Genomic DNA, 23,473 nt, shown 5'->3' with positions numbered 1-23,473 from the left:
CAATACAAACTGTTTTTTTAAGTTTAAGTCCACCAGAGTTAATCTACTGTCCTGTCTGATAAGATGGTGGATTTAGTGTTATGATTGGTCAGATCGCCTGTCAATCAATCTCTTTGCGAAGGGTCAGTTCTGCTGGTTCCTGTTGTGCATTCTCAATCTGGCAACCCATGTTAGCGTTGCATCTGAAGAAGAGGGGCTGGGAGAAACAACTTCCTCCAATATTTGGAAGCTGGACTGCGGTTCCTAGTTAGACTGCAAGCTATCTATATACTGCACCTTTAAAGTTGCAGAGGGGTGTGTGCATTGTTTTCTAAATGATCAGAATTATGCCTGGTGGGTGGTTTGAAAGAGCAGGAAATTCAGACAGACTTACACTGAGCCATATCGAGAGACCAGTATATTATAGAAATGGTGATGGGTTATACCTTAGATCACGGATCTGCTCCTGGAGAACCACTTTCTGATGGTTCAGGAATGCTTAATAAGCACTGTAGCTATACTACTGAAAGGTGGCCCTCCAGGAGGAGGATCAGACACCCATGCCTTAAAACCCCCTGGCAAATACATAGCAAAACTTGGTGCCTTGGAGTTTTAAAGATTACTCTTGTTAATGTATACACATTTTTGTGTCACTATAGGAGTAGGAGGTTAAACTTGTAGCAGTTTTTCAAAAATTTACTGGCAGTCCTTGCACCTCAACTCAAATGTCTAAGCGGTCTGTATCCTGGTGGAAAATCTTTTTACAGGGTGAAATTTTATGCACAAACAGCTTGCTTAAGATTAGTTTTAAATATAGTCATGTGCATCCAAGTCCATCTTTTACCCTCTTACATTTCAATTTGTTACCCATCACTATATTTCAGAACCACTGATAACATTCCTAGTCCTAATATTTTACTAGCTTTGTGCATTTTGCTATTATGTAGAGGGAAAACGACATGACTGCATTTAGGGTTTTGTTCACAGAATTTTTTTGTCAAAAGTGCTGTAAATTCTTCTGTGTGAATACAAACTGGAATGCAAGAATACTAGAGAATTCAATCTTGGCCACAGACCCTAAAGTAATAGTAGACTGCCAGAATGTGTGCTGTGGTGATTTACAATGGCTCTGTCCGAAATTGCATACTCTCCAAGTCGGTACTTCTTTTGAATTAGTAATAACTTAGCAGCTGTTTAAAAAAGTATGTTCTATATAACATAAGTGTAATCCGAACATGCTACATTTGTTAGGTCTCGTGTAGCCAGACCTTCAAGTCTGACGGCAGACCGTCAGACCGCTTTGAATGGCCAAGGACCACCCAAGAGGACATATGATTGACAGGTAAAGCAACCAATCACGTTTCATTTTGTGCCGCATCATGTTTAAGGCCATGGAAATGTCCCCACAATTACAAACCAGTGTGTAAAACTCTTGGATACTATGCCTTGAACTTTACATATTTCACATACTTTTGAAAATCCATCAATTAGTTGATCCTGACAAGCCTTCAATGTCACATTTGTAAACGTGACTGCTTTTTCTTCCATGAGGGGGTTTGGCGCCATGGCATCTTTCTTTCCAGGGAGGAACGTCAACGAATGCTACAGACATGTTTCCAGAAGGAACGTCAACGAACGCTACAGACATGTATCGCAGAAATCATGTAGAATTTTAGAAGTTTGTCATTTTGATGGTGTGTTGTGACCCTACTGCATTTTTGGGACTTTTTTTAAAGATCCATATGTCAGCTCATTGTCAATTTCAGTCTTAGTAAATGTACTGTTGTACCCAGTTATTACTTGGTTCGCTTTAAGTAACTTTCTCTTTTAAGGGTAAATGTAAGGGTGACATGAACAAAGTTGACTTTGACAGTCCTTTTAGCTGAATAGAGGTAGAGGAGTTAGGAAAAACCGTGAGTTAAGGGTAAAAATAGGGCTGCACTGGCCTTGACATACAGTACCCACCGCAAGAAACATCTGCATGCAGAATCTGAACACCCCACTTATCTTCACATGCACATATTGTACGTTCAGATTATTTGCAGATTATCTAGAGAAAGCAGGATGACCTAATTAGATCAGGCAGAGTTGCGGACACAAGGAATATTCTTGGTTATTCAGTGGCCAGCATCTGTGGCAGGCGGTTGATTACTAAAGAATTTTGACTCATCCTTCAGTTTGTAAAAATGAATGGAAAACACATTTATTGTCATACAGTACTTTGCAGCAGTCGAAGCAGGTCAGTAGGCCAAAGCATTAAGAAGCAGAAATGTGAAACTTGTATTTGTTTAAAGCATGTTTATGAATTGTTCGTAAATAAGAAATGAGTTAATGAAGCTTAAGGTGGAACTACTTTTCTAGGTGGAAGAACTTCTGGGTTTGTTTTAATCCTGTGGGTTGAGTGTGAAGAGACATAATTTACAGATTACATTGTCACACCCCTGCTGTATCCTTTTATACCTAGTTTTAGTTTTACTCACAAAGCAATAGTTCACCTAAAGCTGTAATTATTAACCATGTCATGACTTACTTTCTTCTGTGGAATACAAAGGAAGATATTTTGAAGAATGTTTCAAAATAATTTGGCCATATAATGCAAGTTACCAAGGTCCAAATTAATACTGGACCCTACAGACTTATATTTTGAGTACTTCATAGAAAGTAATTCTGGAAGTTTGGAAGGAAATGAGGAAAATTACAACTTTTTTGTTGTGGTCATTAAAAACGTCACTGATGCTTAAGTTATTAAGTTGTAAATAATGTAGGATATTGGGTTGAAGAGTTTGAAATGCACATACATTTAGTATCCAGTGAAATAACTTAAAAGATAAATGGTAACAGGTATTGTATATCCTCCTCACAGTTAAAACCGTTTTATGTTGTCTGCATTTTTCTTCACCCACATAAGAAACCAGCCCATCTCTTGGCTTTGTCAGCTTTTTCCAAGGGTGCCAGCCATCCAGGGTTAGACACTAGCATGCCAGAGGACGCCATGCAAATTACAAAGCATCTTCAAAATTTACTCCATCTGAGGTTGGTTGTTTAGCAGACAGAGCAGTCAAGCTGTAAGATAAAGATCCAGAGTAATTTATCTCAGCTTTACATCTTCTCGATGCTGCTTCACCATAATTAATGGCGTACTACAGAGTGCTGTCTCCCAAACAGGATTGTTAAGGAATCACTTTACATCTTCTCGATGCTGGTTCACCATAATTAATGGTGTGATTTAGTTTGCTGTCTAGATATGCAGATCACCTATTTCTAGATTTAATCATTTAAAGTGCCCCTATTATGCCACTTTTAAGGTCCCTAATATTGTTGTGGGAGTCTCCTACAATAGTTTTACATGTAAGCAAGGTCAAAAAATGCTTTTGTTTTCTCAAAATATGCATTTAATATCACCAACGATTCACAAACAATTTGTTTGAATATTTCTAAGATTCAGTCTCTCTAAACCCCTCCTTTCTGTGAGTCTACTCTGCTCTGATTGGTCAGATGGCCTAGTCTGTTTTGATTGGTTTACCGCATACAGCGCATGTCGGAAACGATACATTCATTGCTGTAGTTCCGTATTTTGAAAGCTCGCTAGAAAGTATAAACATCTATTATTTACATAATTGTGATACAGTGGAGCCAGCTGGTCCAGATAAACTGAGTACTAAGCCATCTTTCAAAAGCAAGAGTTTCGTAGATCCCGTATTGAACTCTCGTATTGAAGCAGTCGTCAGTAAAATGACGGGAACACAAAAATATATTGGGGTTGTATTGCTGTGGTACAGTGGGAAAAAATATTTGAATTAGAATTTTAACAACTGATTCTTTGCAGCCTTATCTTTCAGAAGTGAAAATAAAATAAAATGAATTTACTTTCACAGCGTAGGACACAGAGTCTTCTCGACATGATGTTAACCACACGAACAAGCTGGTGTCTGTGGGGCGGGTTGAGCTGTTCGCGACCAGCCAACATAGAACATAATTTGGCATTATGCAAATGTGTTATTCCCCCATAATGTGTAGCTGTCACGGAAGTGAATTCGAATTATTGACAACTTTGTTTAAGCTGTTCAGAGTCATTTAAATTTTAAAAACAGGTTATAAGGTTTTTGAAACTTATACCATTATTGCCTCTATGTAAACTACAAAACGCAAATTTGCGAAAACGGTTTATCATTCACATACATGTTACATGTTCATGTAGTGTTTTTTTACATAATGACATCGCCAACTACTGGCCTGGCAAACGACAGCATTTTAAGTCATTTTCCCAGATTGTTCCGACAGTGTTGTTGTCATCTGTACATGAAGAACGTGAAGGTAAAACTTACATTTTTAGCACACTGTTGCTGTGTAAATGTACCCTAAAATAAATAAGATTTACAAAAACAAATTCATTGTCTTGTTTATTGAGGCAAACAGCCCAAAACAGTCTTCTATTCAACAACAGTTGACAAATGTTGCATATTTATATAGACATTCATATTTAACAAGACTGCTAGTATATTTAACAAGTATGCTAGTTCAACAGTTCAGAAGAGCCAGCTAGCTATAGATAATAGAAGTTGTAGCACTCAACCTTTTTTTGCAGACTTAATACAGTTCGTCAACACCCAAAGTAAATTTGGTGCTGAATGTGGAGTCATTATTTTGGCTATTTATCAGGGTAAGAACGGCAAACCATTTGACTAATTTTTCATACAGTGGTCTAAAGCAATTAATGCTTTGTTAATTTTTTTTTCAACTTATTGAACAGTGAAAGAAAAAAGTTCACATTTTTGGAATTATTTAACTACATATGAGAGTATGTTTGAAAATCTCCATCTGTACAGTAGTTAAAAGTAGTATTGAATTTTGGGGGCCAGAGTGGAATTTATACAGGTGATTAATACTTAACGTCCCATTGTTGGCATGGTAACAGCGGGGGACTTCAGGGTAGCATCTTCTGCCTTCCACTGCGAGGTAACAGTTTTGATCTGTGTGTAGAACTGAATGCCCTGTGATGGAAAGAATAGCAAAATACTTCAGACTAAACAATGACTCAAGATTAGTCATCTTCTTTTTAATACCCTCTCAAAATGACAATGACATCACATGAGAAATGGCAGGTGGCTGGCAAACTTGCGCTGGCGGGAACAATAAACCACTTGCGTCAAAACATGTCAGTCATTGTTTTATGACAAACTACAGCTGACTAAGTTTTATACCAAACTCAAATGGACCATGCCTGTGACCTGATTTTAAACTTCATCTGATTCATTTGGGGAAGATGTGGCCAATAATTCTCCATTTTTTGTTCATTTATTTATTTATTTTTTGCTCCATGGCAGATTGTAAAGTCCATTTTTTTTTTTTTTTTTTACATTTTTAATTAGATTTTTTATTTATTTTTATTAACAGTAAATTGAATGGAGTATCTGTATTTCTGTATTTTACATAGTCTTTGACAAAAATGTGATTTTCTCGGCTTTTTGTTCAAAATGTTGCTTTATGAACTTACACACATTCAAGGGGTTTTTTTTACATGCAGAAGCTCTGTTCTATCTTTTGACATATCACATGTTCAGACATACATACAACAAAATATTCTGGGGGCCAAGAAATTTTGTAAAAAAATAAAAAAAAAAATTATCAAAAATGCTGACTGTGGCTGGCAGATTTTTTTAAAAACACTGGCGGCAAAAGAGTGAAATGACTATTGTATTTTAGTGTCTAATATAGACCTATTCCGCAAAGCAAAATATCCTGATATCCAGTCGTAAATACTTACTTGCTTTCCATAGAAATTGGTGTCACCCCTGAAGGAGCCTCTGGAACCGGTGAACGAAAACATTGGCAGTGGGACAGGGATTGGTACATTGACTCCAATCTATTAAAAAAAAGCAAGCAGGTCAGCTGCGTCTTCTCTGCATCTCACGTATCTGACACACTCACACCCTGATGACAGTTAAGACAACAGCACACCCATCAGACGCAAATGTATTTTTGTCTGCTGCAGAAAGCTGTATGCTTTCCTCACGTCTCTAGACACCATGTGGGAGAGACGGTTTGTATATTCTATACATTACCGCTTCACGTTAGTCTCCCTGCTCAATGTTAACCTATCAAAGTCCCGAAATAGGACAGTTTAACTAGAGTTTAAAATGAGTGTTAACCTTTACTAGATAGCAAACAAAAGCAGGAGAATGATCCCAGTAGATTTATTTATTTTTTCTAAGACCAGTTTCAAGTGCCCTGAGGACTTAAAAATAAACTATCAAAAACACGTTTTTACGATATCAGAAGTTTGATTTGTCTCCTAAACTGTCTAACATACAAGTTTCACTTTTTTTCTGAAAGTAAAGAAATATATATTCATATGACGGCTCTTCATATTTTAAAACAGTGATGGAACTGAAGAAGCAATAGATTCCATAATGATTGGTTATTCAGTTTATTAGTTTACTGGATGGAGGCAGATCTGAATGCGAGCTTGCGGTCAGCTCTATGAAAAGGACAAGATTTATGTTGACTAAATGATTGGAGAAGTCTGGCATATGTCAGCAGAGAAAAGTCTGCCGCTTCACTGGAAGATCCAATTATGACATTTTTAATGAGGTTAAATAAATAAACAAATGTAATTAAACATACATTTGCATGAATCACTCAATAACCTGCATTTAGAAAAAATAATAATTTCATGCCTAATTTAAGTTTCAAAGTCTGATTTATGTGACAAAGGTTAAAAAATTACATCAATGCACAAAGGGAATTTGAAATGTAGCAAATATAAATGATGGCATGGTAAAAAATTGTGATATTATATTCATGTAACAGAAAGTAGTTTAAATTCATTCTAATAAAAATAAAAGCCTGAGACTTAAATGTATCTGAAGCTGAAGAAACTTGCACATCTTTGCTTTGAGAACAAGCTGCTGTTGGAAAGTGTGGAACAATCAGCTCATTCTATTGAATGTGTTGACGAAGCAGTCGACACACAACTGAAAGCCACAATCGTTTGTGTACCAGCCGAGAAAAGTAATGCATGCAGAGAATAACTAAACAAAACATTTTGTTTTTGGGGTGGGGTGAGGCTGGAAACTGGCAGAGCAACTTGAAATGTTTTAAAAAAAAAATGCGGTTGCAGTTTGAGCCTTCTGGCCGAAGGTGACTCTTGAGGGAGTGGACGGAGCAAAAAAACCAAAAGGAGGTTCTTGTATGCAGGGGTTTTGGAGGCCAGCTCAGCACATGGCTCGTGCCGTGTACTCCAGCATGTGAATCGCAAACACACGGCATAGCTGCTCGCCACGGGCAAACAGAGGTGGTGAAAAGGGGGCCGTTTTTGCATAAGCACCAAATCAACAGGTTGCGAGGGATCCCTTTTGAGTTTCATTTCAGATTCAGGCTTTACCAGCTAAATATTTTGGTATAGTGCTGTTGATTAAAAAGCACATATTTGCTGTGAACTATTTGTAGTGCACATGTTTTCTGGTCGCAGCTGTACGTTTTCGAAGCTGTGGCAAACAAGGTATGTCCAAATGGAAAAAAGTACTGTTTTTACATAGATTTTTAAAGGAAGGCTTGTGCTACCCTTCGTGTATATAAGAGGCAAGACTTGCATCCAAACCTTGCGTCTTGGCTTTGGGTCGGGGAGTGGCGCCAAGAAGATTTTACACATTTCATTTACATCACGTTCTAATATTTACTCTAGAGGTGTGCCTGAAACTCTTCACCTACAATGGTCTTGTTAAGAGCCTACATGACATGTGGGGAAGCCCAATACAACATAAGTGTACATCAGCATTTCTAGGTCATCTATAAGGAGGCAGATTTCCTTTTCGAGGTCTCTCAAAGGTCTGACTCTCGCATGCACCTAATTCAAGACACACAGATACTGTTTTGACACTGTTAGGGGACATTTTTCCATTCAGTGCACTATTTTTCCATTGTTTTTCTAAGTACACATGCGAGACAGACGTGTATGAGCGTTGCACTCATGTCTCGCACATGAGTTCTGTGTTTTTAAGACGTGAAAAGTTAGAAGATTTTCAACTGTTACTCGCAACGCCGCTCAACCAATCAGAAGATGCACTTATAATAGCTGTCTCCGGATACACGGATTAATACACCATTTTTTGAAATGATTATAATGACAACCCGTTTCTTAAAAGAATATAGTATCTTTCTATTCTGCTATTTGACTGTTTATATAATTTTCGTTATTGTATCCTGCGTCTCAAGACCACGCATACTGCACTGCGCCTCGCATTTTTAGATGCAAAGACACTTTGTGTGAACAGCCCCTTACACTGCATATTACTAGTAGGGCTGATTCTATATAATCAGATACTGATATACCATAATTTTTTTCTTTCAATATAGCATCAATAAGTTTATTGATATGAACATTCTCATTTCCTGCAGTCCAGTGAAGAGCCAGGTCACACCAATAAGATCTAAAACAAGATATTCCAATGGGGTAGCTATTGTGCATTTAAAGGGTTAGTTCACCAAAAAAATTAAAATTCTTGAACGTCGTAAATCCATTGCTGTCTGTGCAGGGTCAGAACACTTTCGGATTTCATCAAAAATATCTTAATTTGTGTTCTGAAGATGAACGAAGGTCTTGCAGGTTTGGAACGACATGATGTTGAGTGATTAATGACAGAATTTCCATTTTTTGGTTAACTATCGCTTTGAGTTATTAGTCCAGCTATGAAAGTTTGATGCATTGGAAATGTGTATTATAAACCCAGCCCTGTTCATGATGTATATTTAAAACAACTCACCTGCCCAACATCGACTTCATGAGTGTATTTACGTGCCGCTGCACCGTTGGTGGTGAAGATGGCAGTTCCGTTGCCATATGGGTTCTTATTGACCATTTTGATGGCATCATCCAAGCTGTCAGCCTCCAGGACCACCAGCACAGGTCCAAATATCTCCTCCGTATAGCACTTCATGTCCGGCTGAAATTAAAGTAGGACAAACAACAAGTGGACAACATTACATGGTCTTTGCATGATACTGACATGTTCTAACTTACAGCAATTAAAGATATTTCCATACTACCATGTTGCTGCAAACATATTTAACTTTCTTTAATCCATGGAACGTAAAATAAGATATCGCAAAAAAACAGTTCTAGCCCACCTGAAAATCATTTGGGCCCAAAATAACACTGAACCTCATTGACTTTGACTGTCTGGATTAAAAAAAAAAATAAAAATCTTGTGTTTCACAGAAGAAATAAATCATATAAATTTGGAAAGACGTGAGGTTGAATAATTGGGATTCATTTATGTTTATTCATTTAGTAGACACTTTTATCCGAAGCGACTTACAATTGAGGAATCCAACAAGCGATTAATTATAAAAAGGCAAATAAACACAGGAAGCACTTGTAATACAGCACTTGAACACTTCTTGTACAATCGTGTAGGCATTGTGGATCTCACCGTGACATTGCTAATGATGGTTGGTCCTACAAAGTTGCCGTTTTCGTAACCCTTGACCTTCACGTTCCTGCCGTCAAGCAGCACCTTGGCACCCTCATCCACACCACTCTGAATAAGGCTGTTGACTCGCTGTTTGGCCTGAGGCGAGATGAGAGGTCCCACATCAGCTCCGGGCTGGTCACCTTACAGAGGAGAAGAAACAGGAAAATAAAGACATGATTAGGAAGCTATGGAGTTTTTATGAAACATACTTAAACTACAACAATTACATATTCCATCAGAATGGAAATTCATTCCGAAATCCTTCATTTTCATCACGTGGCACTATGTTACAAATGTTAAATGAACAAACTATTCACTACACAACTAATGATAATACTGAAGCAAAAATCAGATCACATATAAATGTGTGAATTCATGTCGTCAGAAATTCAGGTCACAACCTAGATGCACCAATTTGCTGAATTATTACTGTACTGTGGAGTTAAGTGGAAAGCTAGCAGAAAATGTAGTGGTGTGTCTTCCAAACAACAGTTTAGTTGGTTAACCAAAAGTTTAACCATCCTAAAATCTGGAGAAATGGTTTCTGTATCATTTGTTTTGTTGATTTTTGCTGACGTTCCTTTAATTTGCCCCTTTTCACTGGGTTGCAACCAAAGGGATTTGTACTGACATATCCAAACACACACGCACACACACATATGAACAAACACACAGCCACACACTCAATTTTAGATACCCTGAGGCAATATGTCTTCGAGGTCTGTTATAGGGTTTCAGAATAGCTGCTGCGGTTTTGCTTCTCTGATTACAATTACAATTTTCATTGGCAGAATTTTTTTCAAACATTTGATCGGCCCATACTAATTTCTGGTCCCCTTTATACCACAAAATGTGCTTCTGCTTTGTGGCATGACCAAGACAAATAGTGCGTCTATCCTCTGGGTGAGCTGAACATGCTTTAAGTTGCTCAGGGAGAGGTGTGGTCATGAAGGCATGGGTGGTCTACAAAAAGGCCAAAAAAGAGGGATAAAACAAACTGAATGAATTTAGAGAGACTCTGCATTGAGAGGAACTGCGGAAGAGAGTTTTTTTTCAATGAATGTCATGTAAAAATAGTCTAAAGTGACATATGGAATAGGTTTTCATGGTATAGAATAGTGTTTCCTGGTCTTGGTGGTCCCAGCAATGCAAATAACTAAATTGGTCAATATTGTGTCACTGTGTACTAACTAACTTGTAAAGTAGCACTTTTTTTTTTTTTTAAACTAAAAACGAAATATGGGACCTAACAGAACCACAGCCAATTGGTCATTGGTCCCAAATTTTGTTGCATGCCTTTCATTGTAGCTATTTAGGTTTATTGCTCTAGGTATATGCACACTTTTTCACATTTTGCTCCATTTCACAAACCTTTGGAAGTGCAGATGGACATGTTTGCTGCGATGCAACCAGCCTAAGCGATATATTCGATAACTTGCTGGAACGTGAACCTATTTTGGCCTTTATTGTATTGCGCCTGACTAGGACACAGTGCTCCACAGCCCAAACTTGAAGCATAAAAAACCCACAAAAAAAACCTCAAGTACCTGCATTGACACGGAGACCCTTTGCACGTTCAACCAGTTCAGGCAACCAGTTTCGTGCTTCTCCTACAAGGACGGCAGTGGAAAGAGCCATACATCTCTGACCTGCTGCTCCAAAAGCAGCACCAACCAACTGGTTTAGTGTGTTCTCTTTGTTGGCATCAGGCATCACCACACCGTGATTCTTCGCCCCCTGGTGGACAGAAAATGAGATCATAAGGAAGCAGCTCCACATTTTCACCAAACAACAAATTCTAGCACTAACACAATGAGTGAAAATAGGCAAAATAAAAGTGGGGGAAGAAAATGTGATGGACCTCAGACCTTGAAAAAATATTCAGATTCAAAATTCAAGTTAATTTGCAAAACTACAATAATCTGGAAGAGATTGTGGTAGTTGGAGGGGGCTGTTGTGGGGTTTAAGAAATGTGGGTTTATCTGCAGTGGGAGCAAAGGAGGTGGGATCTTCTGTTTTAAATCCAAGGCATTTAAATAATGATAGTGTATGGTTTTCCATTGTTTAATGTAATACACTGCTGTCCATCATCTTTGAGTCTCTCATGCTAACTTTGAAGGCAATAAAGAATGAAAGGGTAATCTCCAATTTCCTGAATCGTGAGTCTAAAATTGCAGCCTCATTATGGAGGTTAAGAATGAACCAGAATGATGCAGATTCATTTGTAACCAAATGCTGCCACCATCTGGCCACTGAAGTTGTACTGAGAAATGAAATACATGAGCAGTGGTAACTAAGCTACAAAGCTGGGAAAAAGTAGCTTGTTACTGGAAAAATTACACTGTTTAAAAACATCTGAGCTACTGTCATGCTACTATTACTACTTGTTTACAACAAGAGGGTATGTAAATGAAAGAATTTTCATTTTTAAGGTGAACTATCCTTTTAAATTCAGAGAATTCTTTAGTGTGATTTTTGTTGCTCATAGCTGAACAGACTTTCACATCCAATACAGTTTTCTGTGAAATACATTAACTTCATGCTCAGAACCAACCATGTTGCTCTGCACTCTTTTGCCATTTTTGGAGCCTCTCTCATAGATGTACTCGCCAGCCTGGTTGGAGCCTACAAAACTGATGGCTTTGATGGCAGGATGGTCACAAATGAAGTTCACAGCTATAATAATACATGGAAAAAAAATTATTTTGTTATCTCCACACAGAATCTGGATCAAACGTGGTTAAAATATTTATAACCCTACTTCTATAATTTTCCATACCGTCATGCTGTCCGTGAATTATGTTTAATGTTCCATCCGGAGCGCCGGCGTCCTGCAGCAGTTTGGCCAGCAACATGGCACAGCCAGGCACTCTCTCTGACGGCTTCAATAAATAGGTGTTCCCACACACCATGCCCATTGGGAACATCCAGAGTGGAATCATGGCAGGGAAATTGAAGGGGGTGATACCGGCACATACACCAATGGGCAACCGGTATGTGTATGTGTCCATGTCTTTAGTGATAGAGGGGAGGGTCTCGCCCAGCATAAGGGATGTGATACTACAGGTGTGCTCCACCACCTCTGCAAGACCAACAAACAACTACAGTAAATAATGTGAAGCCACACAAACAAAACGTGCAAACAGTTATAAGGCCAAAGACTTTCTTAGGTCCTAACAGCCAATAACGCCTCATCTGTAGCACTAAAAAAAAAAAAAAAAAAACATCCCAAGTTATTTGCAACCTTATGCTTATTTTGTCATTCAAATGTTTGGAGTTGGTAAGATTTTTTTTTATTTTTTTTTTTATGTTTTTGAAAGAAGTGTCTTATGTTCACTAAGGCTACCTTAAAAAAAAATAGAGTAATTACTGTAAAATATTAACATTTAAAAATACACTATTTTAAAATGTAATTCATTCCTGTGATGGCAAAGCTGAATTTTTAGCATCATTACTATCTTATTATTATCAATTCTGAAAACAGTTTTTATGCCTAAAACGTTTGTTAAAACCATAATACTTGTTTTCAGGATTCTAAACAGAAAGTTTAAAAAACTGCATTGATTTGAAATAAAAATATTTTATAACATCATAGATGTCTTTATTGCCACTTTTCATTAATTTAATGATTCTTTCTTTTAAAAAAAGTATTATTTCATTAAAAAACTATAATAATAGTTATAATAGTTATATAATAATAGTTATAATAATAATAATAATAATAATAACAACAATAATCTTACTGACCCCAAACCTTTGGAAGTGGTAGAGTTTGGTAGTGTACATGAATTCTCACTTGTGAATCCAACAATAAAGTACTAACTGTCCTTTGAGACCACTTTTTTTTTAGATGGAGCAACTTCTGGATTTTACTTGGATTTTTTAGGTTTACATGTTTGAGTTTATGATTAGACATAACTATAAAATGATTGTCTGTAGTAGCAGATAGTATGGGTTGGTACTGTACTGTAGTCATTGGGTTGAGATTAACTGACTATTCCTTATAATGTTCTACACTCTACAGTCTAAATTACTACATTCAGGAATGAACTAACATGGCGCTAATTGCTCTTAATATTACTACAGAACTGTCTCAAGAATGAGAGACTCACGCAGTCCTCTGAACACATCGCCCTCAGCATCAGCCAGGGTTTTTCCCTGCTCCAGGGTTATCAGCTTGGCCAGCTCTTTCTGAAACACAGATCAAATCACATATACATTTAGCAGACAATAAGGCAGAACAATTAAACAAATATGGCTTAGTGCAATCATTAAAAGGTTGGAATTTAATTAAGTAAATATGCACTGTATGATTCAGAGACCATGATCCAGTGTTTTAGAGTGGCTTGGTTTGCAGTAAATGCTGCTGCTGTTGAACTCCATTTCTGCATCTGCTCTGAGTTTGGGTTGTACCTCAAATTTCACCATGTTTGTAATAAGCGTTTACAAACCTGTTGCCAACAAAAGAGAATTTTCATGGTCTCCCTGCAGCTTGATGGTTTATATTTGAAAATGATGAAATTAAGAAAGAAATTAATATTAAAGGGGTCATGAACTGCCTTTTTACTATATTATACCGTTCTCTGAGGTCCACTTACCGTATAATGTTATCAAGATTTTTACATCAAAAACATCATTTAGAAGAAATAGGCTATTTTCTAAAAACTCCCATCTCATTTTCTCCTCCAACTTCAAAATCGTCCTACATCGCTGCAGAAGTACCGATTCAGTGTTTACACAGTAAAAGTGCAAAGCAGATCAAACGCCCTTTACAAAAAAATGGTAAAACAGGGATGTAGGACAATTTTGAAGTTGGAGGAGAAAATTAGATGGGAGTTTTTAGACATACCCTGAACTTTTATAGCTGTGGAAATAAAAATTGCGAATATTCCACTTATTGTCATCGGTTGTTATAGGCGCCCCACTGCCATTAATGATAGTACCACTAGTCTGTCAGAGTTGATATCAAATTTTCATTCATCTGAATTAATCTTGTTAGGTGATTTGAACTGGGATTGGATGACCGAGAAGTCTGAGAACATAAAGCGGGTTTGTGATTCTTTAAATCTAAAACAACTTATAAATTGTGCTAAAAGGATAAATCCTTTACAGCCAGGTAAAGATATACTCATTGATGTTATTTTAACAAATGCAGCACATAAATATATTGCTGTTGGTGTTTTTTCAAACGATATGAGTGATCATTTTGCTATTGCATGTGTTAGGAGTACAAAATTACCCAAATCCGAAGGTCGGACTGTTCTCAGACGTTGTTTCAGGCATTTCTCGGAGCAAGCTTCAAGATTTATCCAGAGTGAAATGGCTTCAAATAGAATTGATTCCTACTATTGAGGATGCTGTAGCTTTTTTCAGCAACATTTCTTAAAGCTTGCAAATAAATATGCCCCTATTAGGAAGATTAGGATAAAAAAACAGAGACAACACTTGGTTTTCTAAAGATATAGCTGACCTAATCCATGCCAGAATTAATCAATGGTCAATAGCTAGAAAAACACAGAGTGCTAACAATTGGCGTCTTTTTAGAACTCTTAGAAATCAGTGTACAGCGCTCATTAGAAAATCTAAGGCTGAATACTATTTGGCACAAACATCAATTAGTTCGCATGACCATTCTAAATTCTGGAAAACTATTAGAGCATTACAAAATAAGACAGTTAACAGCTTCCCTCACCAGTTGAAAATAGGAAATGCTGTGATAACAGAGCAGAGGGATATGCTAAATGCTTTCAATGAGCACTTTGAAAAGCCAGGACATATCTTTGAGAAAACATTGGGTGCAACCCCTATTGTTCAACATAGTTCCCAGGTAGAAACAGGTGAAATTCACCATGGAGAAACCAATATGCAGGAATCTTGGAAAAAAATATTCCTGGCGGAACCTAGATCCCAGTCTCTACCAGGGGAAGTGGTTGCTGATATTGTTACTTCTTCGATCCTTGAGTTTACGCCATTCTTGGAATCAAATGTTTTACATGTTTTACGGAGCATTGATTCCAAGAAGGCAGCTGGGCCAGATGGACTTGATCCTGGTTTGTTAAAAATGGCAGCAGAAATTATAGTGAAACCACTCACTTATATCTTTAACCTGTCCATTTGCACAGATACAGTGCCTATTTTGTGGAAGCAGGCTTACGTCACACCATTACTAAAATCTGAAGATCCATGTGATGCAAATAATTATGTATCGGTTTCAGTTTATGTTTTTGAGATTTTGTTTTGTGGTTTTTTGTGTATTTTTATTTTTTAACTGGTTTTTCTTAATATTATTAATTATGTTTTTAGATCTGGTCACAGCACAGTTTCTGCCTGCTTAAAAGTTATTGATGATATAAAAGCGGCAATTGATAAAAAGTTATTCTGTATGGCTGTTTTCATTGACCTTACAAAGGCATTTGACACAGTGGACCACTTCATGTTAATCAAAACCCTTGAATATTGGTGTTGGTCATAGAGCTGTAAATTGGTTTCACAGCTATCTCTCTGAACTGATGCAAATTGTAAGACATGGGAATGTAACATCTGACCCTGTCGTCCTAAAAAAGGGTGTCCCACAAGGATCAGTTTTAGGTCCTTTGCTTTTTATCATCTATATAAATAATGTTTGTAGTGAATTTAAACACTCACAGTATAATTTGTATGCCGATGACACAATTATGTATTCGTGTGCCTCTACACCTGAGACTGCCTGTGCGAATTTGCAGTCAGATTTCGCCTCATTACAATCCGCCTTGTTTGATTTGAAGCTACTTTTAAATGCAAAAACGACGAAGGCAATGGTATTTGCCCCCGTAGGTACTAAAGTCCCAGTTCTTGCTATTAAGACACTCCAAGATGAAGCTATTGAACTTGTTGATACTTACAAGTATTTGGATATCTGGCTTGATAAAGGTTTTACCTTTAAAAAACACATTGAAGTTCTCGCTATGAAATTTAAATTTACGCATTCTTATATAGATTAAAATCTTGCTTTTTTAGGACTATAAGAAAAAGACTGGTAGCAGGACTATTCTTGTCTCAGATAGATTATGGGGATATCATCTATCAATTTGCTTGTCCATCTACTCTGTCAATACTAGACCCTCTTTATCATGCGGCTTTCAGGTTCATTACAAATGCTGGCTATCAGACACATCATTGCATCTTATACAATATGGTAAACTGGCCGTCACTTAAATCGCGCAGGATGCGACATTGGCACATTTTTATTTATAAAGCGATTTTAGGTATCTTGCCATCTTATATTTGCTTAAAATTTGTTCGCACCCAAAGTACATATCAATTAAGATCTAGTGATGTACTACTTTTTAAGGTACCAAGAATGAGGGCAGAAGCAGGAAAGAGGGTTCTGTCTTACTATGGTCCGTCGTCCTGGAATGAACTCCAGTCTAGACTTAAGATTGGTGCGCTAATTTCTTTAGCTGCTTTTAAAAAAGGAATATCTGATATGCGGACGGACATGTGTAACTGTTTAAATTAATGGTGGGTGGATATTTACTTCTAGCCCCTATTTCGTTTGTTTACATATTTTAAACTCATTGCATCTTCACATGCAAATATTCTGTAAATTTTGTGTAAATCTGCTTTGTATTTTATATTGTAATTTATTGTCTTGCAACTTATGATTGAACGTGTTATACAGGACTCCCTTGTAAAAGAGACTGTGTCTCAATGGGACTTTTCCTGTTTAAATAAAATATATATATATACCATAATTGTCACACAGAGCTAGGGTTTCCACAGCTTTATACAAATTTTCCAGACCTAGGAATCACAAATCCCTGATATTTCCAAGTTTCCATTGCCATGAAAGCCCAGTGAAAACCTTTCAACTGAAGGTCCATCACCGTGTTACTGTACGGATCCATATTTAACAAGCATAGCAAGAGTGTAGAACAGGATCTAGTAAAATAAAACCTAAATAATACTAATTTCAACCATAAAGACTGGTGCTGATTGGAAAACATAACAAGAGAGTTGAGGATGTGCAGCAGTAACTTACAATATTGTCTTTAATGAGCTGCTGATAGCGAAGGAAGATCTGCTGGCGGGCGAGGATGGAAGTTTCGGACCATGTGTGGTACGCCCGTGAGCACGAGTCCACGGCGGCCAACATCTCCTCATGTGTGGCCTTTGGCACTCGACCAATGACCTCGTTGGTGGCCTGAGGAAAGCGCATGCATTAGAATTCAATCACAGAGACAGTTCATCTGTAACTAACGGTTGGCTTGTGGCCTTTTCTCTGCAAATGCTAATACAGTCACTTGTTAAAAAAAAATAAAAATAAAACTCTGATTGCTGACAAAGGTTATACTTTCTTGCTGTTAACATTAACTAAACATAAAAAACAGCACAAATGATTCAACAACTTATAACAACCAAAGCAATTTAAAAAGATGTCCACCTTTTACGTACTGTACCAAAAACCCAGATTGTATTTAAACTACTCTAATGTGATATTAATAACCAGAGTTCCTCAAATATAGAGTGCAAATAGAGCGAAGAAACCAACAAGCAATTATTATGACTACTCTACTGTGCAAAGCAGTTTACAGCAAAGCCTTAGAAAATGGTTAATCTAGATGTTGTCTCTATTGCTCCTTTTTGCACATTGGTAACAGTACAAAATAATCAATGAACAAACATTTAAAAAAAAATGTAAAAAGAACTAACAACATAACTGAAGCCGTCTTATATACTGATTGATGGTATAACTTAGGAAACCTAAGTAATGCAGGTGTTATGTGTTGTCTAGTCAGGTTGATCAGCACAAATCACATGTGCTTAAACCACATTAATCTAATGGGTTTAACTTGGCCTAAGTGTGGTCAATGAATGTTAAACTGCTGTATGTTAAACTGTTAGTAGAGTATGAACTTACAGGATTGTGAATGTCCAACCATTCTGGACTCTTGGATTCAACAAACTTTCCATCAATGAACAACTTGGTGCTGGGCTGAGAAAGGACAGAGAAAACTGTGATATACACTGAACAAAATTATAAACACTTTTGTTTTTGTCCCCATTTTTCATGAGCTGAACTCAAAGATCTAAGACTTTTGTACACAAAAGGCCTATTTCTCTCAAACATTGTTCACAAATCTGTCTAAATCTGTGTTAAGCCTTCTACACACTGCACGATTTTAGCAATCCTAGAAGATCATTGCTGGTCACACTGTGCGACATGGATCTAATAAACTTGGGTACGACATGCATGTAGACTATACGATTATGACACCTATTGACTCGTAGGCTACGACGCACATTTCTATAGTAGAATAAAATGTCATTAGCATGCTCTAGTGGTAAACAAAACGAGCATAATGAATCACACTTTGACAGTTGTAGTTTTTGTGTGTGCTGAAAAAAAGTGGAAGCAGCGGAAGAGGAAGGAATATGTTTGAGGGAAGCAGTTTTATGTTTTAGCGCCATGTCGATTTGATTTCATGTCGCATTTTTACTGGTTGGTCAGTAAATGTGGGTCGTAACTGCAAACACACTGTGCGATGATCATGCTGAATTTCTGACACTGCCAGAAAATTATCGTAGGCTATCTTTAGTCACAAGACTGACAACGGCCGTCTTTGAACCTCTCTCACTGTACGACACATGACCACCTATTAGGAGCCACGATCAAAGAAATCGCCACGATTGTTTCACGATGCCCATCTTTCGTCTGGGACAGACGAAAATTGTGCAGTGTGTCTCGGGTTTTAGTGAGCACTTCTCCTTTGCCGAGATAATCCATCCACCTCAAAGGTGTGGCATATCAAGATGCTGATTAGACAGCATGATTATTGCACAGGTGTGCCTTAGGCTGGCCTCAATAAAAGGTCACTCTAAAATGTGCAGTTTTATCACACAGCACAATCCCACAGATGTCGCAAGTTTTGAGGGAGCATGCAGTTGACATGCTGATTGCAGGAATGTCCACCAGAGCTGTTGCCCGTGAATTGAATGTTCATTTCTCTACAATAAGCCGTCTCCAAAGGTGTTTCAGAGAATTTAGCAGTACATCCAACCAGCCTCACAACCGCAAACCACATGTAACCACACCAGCCCAGGACCTCCACATCCAGCATCTTCACCTCCAAGATCGTCTGAGACCAGCCACCCGGACAGCTGCTGCAACAATCGGTTTGCATAACCAAAGAATTTCTACACAAACTGTCAGAAACCATCTCAGGGAAGCTCATCTGTATGCTCGTCGTCCTCATCGGGGTCTTGACCTGACTGCAGTTCGTCGTCGTAACCGACTTGAGTGGGCAAATGCTCACATTCGATGGCGTCTGGCACTTTGGACAGGTGTTCTCTTCACGGATGAAGAGAACAGCGGTTTACTGATGTCAACGTTGTGGATCGAGTGGCCCATGGTGGCGGTGGGGTTATGGTATGGGCAGGAGTATGTTATGGACAATGAAAAAAGGTGCATTTTATTGAAGGCATTTTGAATGTACAGAGATACTGTGACGAGATCCTGAGGCCCATTGTTGTGCCATTCATCCACTACCATCACCTCATGTTGCAGCATGATAATGCACGGCCCCATGTTGCAAGGATCTGTACACAATTCCTAGAAGCTGAAAACATTCCAGTTCTTGAATGGCCAGCATACTCACCGGACATGTCATCCATTGGGCATGTTTGGGATGCTCTGGATCGGCATATTCGACAGCGTGTTCCAGTTCCTGCCAATATCCAGCAACTTCGCACAGCCATTTAAGAGGAGTGGACCAACATTCCACAGGCCAGCCTAAGGCACACCTGTGCAATAATCATGCTGTCTAATCAGCATCTTGATATGCCACACCTGTGAGGTGGATGGATTATCTCGGCAAAGGAGAAGGGCTCACTAACACAGATTTAGACAGATTTGTGAACAATATTTGAGAGAAATAAGCCTTTTGTGTACATAGAAAAAGTCTTAGATCTTTGAGTTCAGCTCATGAAAAATGGGGGCAAAAACAAAAGTGTTGTTTATAATTTTGTTCAGTGTAAATGTAAAAAACAACTCATTAACAATTACAACAATAACTTTTTCAAGAGACTGACAAGATGATAGATTGCATTTTAAGACTAGAATACACTACCTGACTTTCCTCCAAATTCTACAAGTGTTTGATGGCTAGCGTTTTAAAATCTGTTCAGATTTTCAGTTGCGTAGTGTATTCCAGTCTTTACACAAGACAACATTAGTGTTATTCCTCTTGTAAGAGGGATATAAAAGTCTAGAAAGAGTGAGTGATTGCTCTGGTCACTGTCAGATCATACAGTCTAGTGCAAGGTGCAGTACGAGGCAGTGTTGTGTGGTGGTCTTCAGAAATGAGGAGGCAAAGTTTCATGAGATGTTTACATTGTGTAAAGACTAAAAGCTCATGGAACAATACTGAAAACCGGATGACAGCCTAGAACAACTGGATATACAGGTGCTGGTCATATAATTAGAATATGATCAAAAAGTTGATTTAGTTCACTAATTCCATTCAAAAAGGGAAACTTGTATATTATATCTGTTCATTACACACAGATTGATATATTTCAAATGTTTATTTCTTTTAATTTTGATGATTATAACTGACAACTTAGGAAAATCCCAAAATCAGTATCTCAGAAAATGAGAATATTGTTAAAAGGTTCAATACTGAAGACACCTGGTGCCACACTCTAGTCAGCTAATTAACTCAAAACACCTGCAAAGGCCTTTAAATGGTCTCTCAGTCTAGTTCTGTAGGCTACACAATCATGGGGAAGACTGCTGACTTGACAAGTTGTCCAAAAGATGACCAGTGACACCTTGCACACAAAAGGTCATTGCAAAAGAGGCTGGCTGTTCACAGAGCTCTGTGTCCAAGCACATTAATAGAGAGGCGAAGGGAAGGAAAAGATGTGGTAGAAAAAAAGTGTACAAGCAATAGGGATAACCGCACCCTGGAGAGGATCGTCAAACAAAACCCATTCAAAAATGTGGGGGAGATTAACAAAGAGTGGACTGCAGCTGGAGTCAGTGCTTCAAGAACCACTACGCACAGACGTATGCAAGACATGGGTTTCAGCGGTCACATTCCTTGTGTCAAGCCACTCTTAAACAACGGACAGCGTCAGAAGCGCAAAATCTATGGGGTATTGTGAAGAGGAAGATGCGATATGCCAGACCCAACAATGCAGAAGAGCTGAAGGCCACTATCAGAGCAACCTGGGCTCTCATAACACCTGAGCAGTGCCACAGACTGATCGACTCCATGCCACGTCGCATTGCTGCAGTAATTCAGACAAAAGGAGCCCCAACTAAGTATTGAGTGCTGTACATGCTCATACTTTTCATGTTCATACTTTTCAGTTGCCCAAGATTTCTAAAAATCCTTTTTCGGTATTGGTCTTAAGTAATATTCTAATTTTCTGAGATACTGAATTTGGGATTTTCCTTAGTTGTCAGTTATAATAATCAACATTAAAGGAAATAAACATTTGAAATGCATCAGTCTGTGTGTAATGAATGAATATAATTTACAAGTTTCACTTTTTGAATGGAATTAGTGAAATAAATCAACTTATTGATGATATTCTAATTATATGACCAGCACCTGTATAAGCAACATTTATACAAACTCCATTGACTGCATGGCTCATAATCACTTAACTACTGTGTTTACAAAGTTTCTGATATATTAGATAAACTTTTCTCTTAACTCACGTATTACTCTTAGCCCAAATGTGCACAATACACGGGCTCAAATACATGATACACTTACCACAGAGGAGGAAGAGTAGCACAGGCGTCCCATCTGAAGAGGAACCTGCAGAACAGGTCACAGATACAATATTAAATGATCTCCGTTACTGTGTCTGGGCAAATCATTTCATTAGATATCAGTCAGTATATTAAACCTCATGTATAACCGCTGTGCACTTACATTTATTTAATTTGGTCTGTAATCAGCATAGAAAGGAAATTAATGGTTTATACAGCTTTCGGTCAAAAGAAAAAACTCTCTTTATATACAGAGAAACTGTTTTTTCTGATTGCATATAGAACTAAGTTGCTGCTCAAAAGTATTCATGCATGAAGTCCAATGCTTTCTAGGACTATGATAGCACTAGTAGCACTTAGCGCGAATGAACTTGACGAGAACTGTCGCGAAACCATATAAAACAAAAGGTAGTATCTTTGCGGTGATTAGGCTACAAACGCCTTGCAATTACTACAACATCTTACATAATATTTTTATAGTGTATTATATATATAGTTGCTTTTATTGTGGCTAGTGTGCAACAAAGTATCTGCTCGTGGTGTTTGACCGTGAAGTTGATACTTTGAAACATGACGTAACGTCAAACTCATACTACGTGCATGACGGTAAAATTCGATGCTTTTGTGTTTCTTACCCTCTTCTTTACAAGGGAACGTATTAATGTCGCTGCCATGATGGAATTCGTAGATTAATGTTGTGTTCACCCCCCTGATATGCGTCTGTTCCCCGCCAGAGGACATGCGCTCTGCAGATGAACCGCTTTGCGTACTGTGGCTTTAAGAATGGGCGGGATATCGTGTTCGAACAGCCAATCATGTGCTAAAGCCAAATACTCCCCCCAAACTCAGGAAACCTATTGGTTAGGCCTCGCAGATGATGGACCAATGGTAGTGCGCGTTTGTTAAAAGGCGTTTCTTTGATGACACAGACACACATCATTGGCGAGAGCTGTTGCGTAGGAAGTGATAGGATATTGAACCTGTCAATCATGAAATACAAAGAAGGCAAGTGACAAATTTAAGTCATACGACAAAAAAAAAGAAAAAAAAATTATTAATAATATTAATAATAAAAAAAAATTAAAAAATGGGTACTTTATTATTACCCTTCGTTTTTGAGCCATTTCATTTACTTCATAATCATTAGGTCGGTGAAATCTTTCCAGTTCTGATGCAAAATCATGTAAACGCGTTAAACTACAGTGTTTTGAAGTCAGAATCATTTTAGCGAATCGGTTCGTTCCAAATGATTCCT

The 23,473-nt window shown here is 37.8% G+C and overlaps 1 protein-coding gene across 1 annotated transcript; it reads right to left on the bottom strand.

The window, feature by feature from the left end:
• Window positions 1-4,366: 4,366 nt before the first annotated feature.
• aldh6a1 (aldehyde dehydrogenase 6 family, member A1) lies at window positions 4,367-23,007 on the bottom strand. The gene is made up of 12 exons (XM_042742751.1): window positions 22,854-23,007; window positions 22,220-22,264; window positions 18,352-18,426; window positions 17,473-17,634; window positions 13,565-13,643; window positions 12,232-12,534; window positions 12,007-12,128; window positions 11,000-11,189; window positions 9,411-9,592; window positions 8,742-8,921; window positions 5,744-5,842; window positions 4,367-4,970 (listed from the first exon to the last, which is right to left on the bottom strand). The coding sequence occupies exons 1-12, from the start codon at window positions 22,890-22,892 to the stop codon at window positions 4,866-4,868; spliced, it is 1,581 nt and encodes a 526-aa protein (XP_042598685.1). The 5' UTR covers window positions 22,893-23,007; the 3' UTR covers window positions 4,367-4,865.
• Between the last annotated feature and the right edge of the window lie 466 nt (window positions 23,008-23,473).

Source organism: Cyprinus carpio, chromosome B17, assembly GCF_018340385.1.
Source record: "Cyprinus carpio isolate SPL01 chromosome B17, ASM1834038v1, whole genome shotgun sequence".
Classification (NCBI taxonomy): domain Eukaryota; kingdom Metazoa; phylum Chordata; class Actinopteri; order Cypriniformes; family Cyprinidae; genus Cyprinus; species Cyprinus carpio.
Note: the sequence above shows the minus strand (reverse complement) of the source record. Positions and strands in the feature narration are given on the sequence as shown.

What these genes read in the sequence shown, in the direction of transcription:
- aldh6a1 (XM_042742751.1), bottom strand. Translation starts at nt 22,892, where the DNA reads ATGGCAGCGACATTAATACGTTCCCTTGTAAAGAAGAGG. An exon ending in GGGTCTCCGTGTCAATGCAG is followed by an intron (nt 9,593 to 10,999) that starts GTACTTGAGGTT and finishes CTCCTCTGTAAG; the next exon opens with GTGACCAGCCCGGAGCTGAT. An exon ending in CCATCATTAGCAATGTCACG is followed by an intron (nt 8,922 to 9,410) that starts GTGAGATCCACA and finishes CTTTAATTTCAG; the next exon opens with CCGGACATGAAGTGCTATAC.